Source organism: Dioscorea cayenensis, chromosome 10 (assembly GCF_009730915.1).
Source record: "Dioscorea cayenensis subsp. rotundata cultivar TDr96_F1 chromosome 10, TDr96_F1_v2_PseudoChromosome.rev07_lg8_w22 25.fasta, whole genome shotgun sequence".
Taxonomy (NCBI): domain Eukaryota; kingdom Viridiplantae; phylum Streptophyta; class Magnoliopsida; order Dioscoreales; family Dioscoreaceae; genus Dioscorea; species Dioscorea cayenensis.
In genome coordinates this window covers 14,318,644-14,327,451 of record NC_052480.1, presented here as the reverse complement: position 1 = coordinate 14,327,451, position 8,808 = coordinate 14,318,644, and the positions used below count along the sequence as shown (strand labels likewise).

Genomic DNA, 8,808 nt, shown 5'->3' with positions numbered 1-8,808 from the left:
ATCTGAATTCTGTCATAACTACCAAACCGTTAGATTATTTCTCTATGAGCAATGGCTTGTACATTTTATTAAAATATATAAATAAAAAAAAAGAATCAAATAGGTTAAATTCAAAAGCAATGTTTTTATTCGGTAATTTAACTTAAATCAAAAACCAAAATATAAGTGGCAAAGTGGCAGCGGAGAAACCGTAAAGATCAAAACGCCCATTCTAAAAATAAAAATAATAAAAATAATAATTCATATAGCAATCCATTAAGAAAAAAATAATAATTATATTGTAGAAATACTAAAATATATAAAAAAATTTTATTTTACATTCAAGTAGGCACTTAATCAAGTTAAATTAACATGTTGCTCACTACCTCTTTAAAAAATTACCACCCAGTGTAAAAATTAGACTTTCTGTCAGTGGGCAATAAATGCGATTAAAATATACGGCACAAGTTTACCCTCTGTCGGTGGAGCATAAAGCTTTATAGAAGGGAAAGCAAATGAAATTCAATAGTAGTGGGTCCTGATGGGCTTCAATTATGTGATGCTATTGGCGGACAACTTTAAGCATTTATCTCAATATATCTAAACCAATCACATTGCTCAGTGTGCCTGATTGCAATAGGGCAAGAGAGAAGTAAAACAACAGTCCAAATACCAACAGTTATTTGGGCTATTTCTATTTGTATTGAATTTTTTATTTAAAATTCTCATTTTGAAAAGGCAGAGTAAAATATTATTATTTACGGTTAAATCCCTATAAATCCCTCCATAGTTTATAGTTTCTTTAAAAGTCCCTTAAAGTTTGCTGTTTTCTCAAAGGTCCCTCCTTCTCTAAGTAATTCACATCATATCGTGATGCTAGTTAAGTTGCCATGGAAATGACTTATTTCCCCCCTCTTCATCTTCATTCTCCGTCTCTCCTCCTCCTCCCCACCTCTCTCCATGGAAATGACCACTGCTTGTGCATCCTCTCATCTGCCAACAGTTGTGTCCAAAATCCTGGCCTATGCAACAGTGAGATCCCGGACGCTCTGATCCGTGCTGAAAGAAGCGAAAACGAGAAGAAGAATTCTGTTTGTGGAGGCGTTGTCGATAAGGTTGATGATGAGGAACGAGAGAATCAAGATGATGTGATTGTTGTGGGCGTTGGGATCAAGTTTTTGGTGACAGGGTTGTGGTTTTGGGAGAAGATGAGGGGTCGTTGAAGTGGGATTACGGTTTGGAGATCGGCGATGCTGGAGACGAGAAGATGGAGATTGGTGGTGGAGATGAGGAAGAGGATGCAACTGATGGTGATGATGTACCCAAATTGATTGGAGATCTCATCTAGTCATTGGAACTTTGTAACATGTGTGTATATTATAATTACTACTTGAAATTTGAATAATTTCCATTAAATTTGATTTAATGGAATAAAGTTTTAGTATTTTGTATGTTTAAATGTGCATAAATGATTGTTAAAGAGACACGGGCACATTAGTAAATTATGATGATTTACTGATTTCCTAAAAAAATCTTCATTCTCCGCTCCTCATTTTTTGCAGATTGTTATTGCGTGCTTTTCGTGTATATTTTTTTTAAGTTTCCTATGTAGAATCCGAGTTTCGATGGTGTTTAGAACGAATGTTTCTTCCTGTGTAAAATATCTTTTTTTCTATGTATTATCTGCGTATTATCTAAAGCTCACATACCTTGCCCACAACAACCTCCCATGTGATGAGGACCGTGAATTGTAGCAGCCGTCCTTCGCTTTTGAAACGAACAACAGCACAAAATGTCTCCATGATGACTAACACCTGCGTAAACGTTGGAGAAACCCATAAGTTAAAAAAAAAAACCCTCCAAGGAGGAAGTAAGCGAAACTCAATAGAGATGTTGTTTACTTGAACGACAGAAAGAAGGAGAACAATGACAAGGACAAGAAGAACAACGAGAAAGAGAAGAAAAATAAGAGAAAAAAGAATGAAGATGAAGATGAAGTACACCAAAAGAGAATGAAAATGAAGGCTTCTGCCAGTTCAAGAGAAAAGGTTTAATGTGATTGGGTGGGAGGCAAAAGAGAGGGCAATTCTGCCGTTTTAAAAAAAAAAACCACTAACGGATGTCACGATAGGGACTAAAAAAGAACATGTGAAAAAAAGAGGGACTATATGGGAAGTGTAAATATCAGAGGAACTGCAGAGGAAAAATGAAACTTCGCAAGAATTTTTAAATAATTTTTTCTTAATTTTATAAGTGCGCGTTACATCTCTACATCTCTAACTTAAATCTTAAATAGAGGTATTTTTCATCTTATGTAAAACATAACAGTCACATGAATAAATTACAAAGGAAAAAAGCAGTAGTGTGAAATGCAAACTGGGAAAGTTAATAAAAAAAAAGTTAAAGAGGGGCCCTGAGTATGGTGTCTGGTGGGTGGGTGGTGCTCCTTTGTTTGTCCACAATGCCAGTGAGTAGGTACACTCATGACTCCCCATTAAATTGCATTTCCACTTGACAACCCAAAAGACAGAAAAAATAGAAGGTCCAAGTTCATTTCTGCTGTGCATGATGAAGAACATCAATGTCATGCTCTCATTGTTATTTTTGTTAGTCATTGTTCAGTTTGGTTCTTGTATTTGGGATGCAGAGGAGCTGAATATGGAGATGGATTCAGAGATTAATAAAAGGATGCTTTGGATGATGCAGAAGAAGCGGTATATAAGTTATGAAGCTTTGAAGAGTAATGTGGTGCCATGTACAAGGCCTGGAGCTCCTTACTATAATTGTCATGGTATGTCAAGAGCAAATCCTTATACTAGAGGTTGTAATATTATTACTAGATGCTCTAGGGATGCTAATCCTTGACAAGGTTGAAGTTTGTCTTTCCTTTTCTTTTGTTGATGTAGTGAGACTTCTAATTAGGTAGATTTCGTGTATGTATATAGTTAATAATTAGTGTATGAGTTTGGATTTGGATTTTTGAGGTATTATGTATGAGTCTTGATTACGACACTTTGGGGTTATTGGTTCATGAAATCAGTGATTTAATCTAGAATTGGGTTTCAGGCAGACATGAATCTCATGTTGTTTGGCTTGTTTTATTGTTGCTAAGGAGTTGATTAAATTTAGTATTGTTATATATATATATATATATATGATTTGTATAATGTAATAATTTAGGGTATATATATATGTCAAAGAGAATTGAGAACAGCATGCTAGGGTAATTTTCATGAAAGCAAGCACAAACTTAAAAAAGAGAATATAATAAGTTTTTCTTTTTTTTTATGAATAATCCTTTTAAATTTTAAATCTTTCAGACAATTTTTAACACAGGGTGCATGAAGAATAAATCAACTGCCTCTGAAAACAATAAATGAAAGATGTTGCAAGATCCGGTGCTAAACTGAATACAAGACAATTAGGAAAATTTTAAACAAAAAAAAAACCGTCATTATTCGCTCTCTCATGCATGAATCAAAGTAATGAATGAAAAACAAAGACTAAGGCAACGAAAAATAAACACTCCAAGGACTGAACAAATAAAAATGTTTGATGATGTTGTGTTCTGCATCAGTAACAGCAATCTGGTTTAGTATCTGTAGTGAGGAGGTTTATAAGGACCTTCCACTGGAACACTGATATAATTAGCTTGATCAAGTGTGAGTTTAGTCAGTTTGGCTCCGAGCTTAGCAAGATGAAGGGCAGCAACCTTTTCATCAAGATGTTTCGGCAATACATACACCTTCTTTTCGTACTTGCCGCTGGCTCTTTCTTTCCACAACTCCAACTGAGCTATCACCTGTTCAATTGGGCAAAATACGTTTATTGCTACTACAATATAGTTAGGATATATAACAATTTGGTCATTTGTTTTTAGGAAGTGATACATTTCTGAAAGCTAAAATTTATAAAATGTTGGACATTGCCACTAATTCGATGGTTTAAACTAAAATTGGGTTGTCTACCTCATAAGAAACAAAACTATGAAATGTTTTTAGAAGGCAGTATATCCATCTCAAGAAACATGTATATGTTCATTGATTGGGTAGGAGTTTGTTTCAACTTGTTTCCTATTATTCCATCTGCAACCAGCCAAGTAATTAATGCGGTAGATAATATGAATTGGAATGAATTGCACAGGAATAAAATGGAATAAATGAATCAGGGAAATAATAAATGCAATGTTTCATCTAATCCTTCAATTTTGATATGGAAATCAATAATTAACCTTTCTCAATCTCAAGTATCACTGCCACAAATTAGACCATTCCATTCTATTGAGAACGGGTGACATATTCTTATCATAGTACTGGTTCGTGAGCATTTGTTTGAGCTAGAGATACATGATACATGATTTGTGATTGTATGAAAGCAAAAGGAGAATGATACTCTAATAAAACAATCCATTTTCAAAAAAATATCCCTTGATATTGACATGTGCAAATGGGCATATATTCAGTGATTGCTTATATAAATAAGTACTAGTTTCATGAATAATTATGGTCAGATGTATGTGAGATATAGAAGACATGGAAAAAACCTGGTTGGTGAAAGAGCAAGACATGACGAAGCTGGGGTGGCCAGTAGCACAACCGAGATTCATCAAACGGCCCTCAGCAAGAACAATGATTCCAGAATTGGTGTCTGGGAAGACCCAGCGATCAGTCTGGGGCTTAATGGTGATTCTCTTGATACCAGGGTAGGTCTCCAGACCATGCATGTCAATCTCATTGTCAAAGTGGCCAATGTTGCAAACTATCACATTGTTTTTCATCTTCCTCATATGGTTTACCATCAGTATGTCCTTGTTTCCTGTGGTGGTCACAAAGATGTCAGCTTCAGATAACACATCCTCCAGGGTCAGCACTTGGATGCCCTCCATCAAGGCCTGGAGAGCACAGATGGGATCTATCTCAGTTACGATGACACGGGAACCGGCCTGCTTCAGTGCGGCTGCACAACCCTTGCCAACATCTCCGTAGCCACAGACCACGGACACCTTTCCAGCAATCATTACATCTGTTGCTCTCATCAGACCATCAGGGAGAGAATGGCGGCATCCATATAGATTGTCAAACTGTTCATGTCAGGTAGGCAGACTCAGGCGACGCATATTCAAATCAGTGAAAATTTCATGATAGAATTCATGGTTTCTGATGACAATGCCCATATCTAAGATAGATCAACAGAACCAAATTGTCCAGAAAAAGAGAGTAAAAATAAAAGATTCTTTACTAAAGTCATCAGCAGCTTTAGACTATCATGCACATGAACACTCACAAAGTTAATACATGCCCCTGTTACCAAAACTATCAATTATTATAATCAAAGTAGCTTTTTGATTAATATCAAAAGATCTAAAGTGGTTTGATAATGGCATAAGTAATACAAGATGAGTCCTTCTTCAACTTTGACTTTCATCAATCTATTCATATCAATGATTTTGGTTAGAAGTTGAAAAAGAAAGAAACAACTTTTCAATAAAACTTCAAACCAATGAACACCATTGTGTATCTCTACTCAAAGCTTTACAGTTGGGGATTAAGTTAAAGTCCACGCCAGAAACCTCCAACTAATTGAATACGAATCTGATATCAAATGAATAATTTCATTAATATCCTATTGCTATAATCCTCAATTCTTATGAGAAATTTATTACAACTTTTAAAATACACATAATATAAGAGTTATTATGAGAAATTTTTCAGATAAAAATAAAACAAATCACTAGTAAATTGCAACTAAATGTCAGAACTTTAACTCCAAGGCCATGACCAAATATTGCATATCTAATTCCCAAAACATAGCATACACAAATCTTTAAATTACAAATACATTACCGTAAAGTTTCTATTGCTTATGTAGCTTCTTGCTGCATGACTCTTGCCACTAAATTTTAATTTAATCATTAGTTAAATTGCGGTCAGTTAATTCCATACTTATCAACCAATTCTATAGAAACATATTTCATGCCCTTTGTAGCCATCAATATGTACCTAAAAATCTTTAAAAAAAAATCCATTTAATACCTTGTCTAATAGTTATCAATCCAAGGCTCAACAAACAAAAGAATCCGATTTTACAAGGTATTTTGAGAAAAAAAAACTATACATGGATATATATACATGAATATATATATATTGGATATATACACATGGTGTATATATCCAATATATATATATTCATGTATATATATGCCATTTCCTCATTGTTATGGGTATATATGGAAAAGAACTAAATTTAGCATAATAGAAGTTCAAATCTTAACAGCAAAACAAAATCTTTACATTAAGCAATATCAATCTTAATTTATTCTAAGATAACAATTCATAAAAACAAACTTAAAAAGGCTTAAAATAATAAAAGATGGATCTAACTATACATTTCTTGAATTTGTTCTATGAAATTATTCACAAATTGCATCCCATAATCAAAATAATGACAATATATTATGAACACAGGAAATTTAAAGAAAATTAAGGCAATCAAATTATTAATGTTGGAGATTAATAACAGAATGAAAAGTTAAAGAAAAAGCATCCCAACTTCTTCACATTAAAAATAAAAAATAAATAAAAAGCAAGAAAAAATGGAATCTAGATTTGAGAACAGAGCAAGAGAAGAACTAACAAGCGTACCTTGCTCTTGGTCACAGAGTCATTGACATTGATCGCCGGGAAGAGCAGCGTCCCATTGGCTTGCATCTGGTACAACCTCTTCACTCCGGTGGTCGTCTCCTCCGAGACGCCGACCAATCGATCCCTCATCTTCCGATACTTTTTAGGATCCACTTTCAGCCCATCCCTAATCAACCCCAGCACGATCTGGAACTCAGCATTGTCCGTCGAATTCGGATCTGGCATCGTGCCAGTCTTCTCATACTCCTCCTCAGCCTTCACGCCCTCATGGATCAGCAACGTTGCATCACCGCCATCATCAACGATGAGATCCGGGCCACCACCGGGGCCCCAGTCAAGGCACCGCTCAGTGCACCACCAGTACTCCTGCAGGGTTTCGCCCTTCCAAGCGAACACGGCGGCCGAATCGCGGGCGATGGCGGCGGCGGCGTGGTCTTGGGTGGAGAAGATGTTGCAGGAGCACCATCGGACCTCGGCGCCGAGGGCGGTGAGGGTTTCGATGAGGACGGCGGTCTGTATGGTCATATGGAGGGATCCGGTGATTCGGGCTCCGGCGAATGGTCTGGATGGGCCGAACTCAGCGCGGCAGGACATGAGACCCGGCATCTCTACCTCGGCAAGCTCGATCTCGAGGCGGCCGAAGTCGGCTTGAGATAAATCCTTGACCTTGAACTCGCGGCCGGAGGCCGTCTTCTCGACGAGCAACGCCATTGTTTGGAGCTTGAGGAAGGGGAGGAGGAGAGACGAAGGAATAAGAGGAGTGTTTATATGGAGGAATGGACGGTTGAGGATGTGTTTGGATCGAGTGATCTAAGCCGTTAGGATTGGGCGTTGGATTTCGCGGGAGTGGCGGGCTTTGAGCTGAGTGACAGGGTGAGGATGTTGAAACGTTCATGGGGTTTTTTTATTATTTTTTTAAATATATTTTTATTCATTTCAATATTTATAAAAAAATTGCCTATGATTACAAATTTTAAAAAAAGTAAATAAAAAAAGGAAGTGGACATTGGCTTTTTATCACATTAAGATTTTTTTATTTTTTTTTTAAATATAAAATTTTTTTATAAAATAGATAAACCACACATATTAAATAGAAAAAAAGTAACAACAAGTTTCCAAAAAAAGATATACAAACATAGCATCCACTAGAAAAAGCAGAAGTGGATGATACATCATAATCAAAACAGAAAAAAAAAAACACCAACCCAAAGAAGAGATATGTGCCATCCTTAAAAAAGCTCATTCCGCATAAGCCAAACATTCCAAGCAATGGGCCTAAGTAAGAAATCCCATATTTTCTTTTTGGGGTTGCAGAGTTTAATCTCTACTAGAGTGCGAGGTAAGACAACCCAAATAGATGACCATAATGGTCCTAAATTTGAGAAGCCAAAGGATATTGGATAAGTAGGTTGCCCACTATTTTAATCGCTGAATAAAAAGGATAAAGTAAGATCGATAGCTTGTTGCATTTATGAGCAGCTATATTATCAAGAGTGATGATCTTATAATTACCATACAAGATAACTAATAATCTCATCAATTTTAATACATTCAAAAATATTATTTTTAAGTTTTTAAAGCAACTTGTGAAATGCTAATTCAGTATAACATGATAAACATATTAGATTGCATTAGTGCATAAGTCTATTTTATATTTCAATCGAAAAAAATATAAAATAATCGTATGATTTAAATCATACCTATATGGTTGCCATCAATATTTTAAAAACTTGTCTGGACTAGCCGGTTCAACTTGTTCAACTTGGAATCGAGGATCAGTCTGGTCCAATAACATATAGAGAACCGGTTTCTTATTAAAAAAACAGTTGAATCATCTTTGAAGTGGAACCAGTGAATCAATTAGACTGGATCGGTTGATGCAACTCATTTGAATGAGGGTCTATTCATTTGGATTTCTAAATCCGAGAAGCGTTCTTCTTTTATTCCGGTAAGAATACTTTAGGCCTTGCTTGGGAGGGGGTTTTGTAAAGTTGGGTTATGGACCAACCTATGTTTGGATTAATGGTAAAATGAAGGGTAGGGTATTTGAGAGTTAAATGGAGGGTTCAATATTTTTCAAGGCAAAAATACCCTTTACTGAATTTAGATAATTATATCCATACCCTATAGAAAAGTTTAGGTTTTGGTTTTGAATTTGAATAGTTTTTTTTTTTTTGCAAAAAAATAA

At 35.6% G+C, this 8,808-nt stretch overlaps 1 protein-coding gene across 1 annotated transcript; it reads right to left on the bottom strand.

Moving 5' to 3' along the window:
• Positions 1-3,321: 3,321 nt before the first annotated feature.
• Positions 3,322-7,372, bottom strand: LOC120270994 (adenosylhomocysteinase). Its single transcript, XM_039278086.1, has 3 exons — positions 6,621-7,372; positions 4,523-5,059; positions 3,322-3,781 (listed from the first exon to the last, which is right to left on the bottom strand). The coding sequence occupies exons 1-3, from the start codon at positions 7,329-7,331 to the stop codon at positions 3,572-3,574; spliced, it is 1,458 nt and encodes a 485-aa protein (XP_039134020.1). The 5' UTR covers positions 7,332-7,372; the 3' UTR covers positions 3,322-3,571.
• Between the last annotated feature and the right edge of the window lie 1,436 nt (positions 7,373-8,808).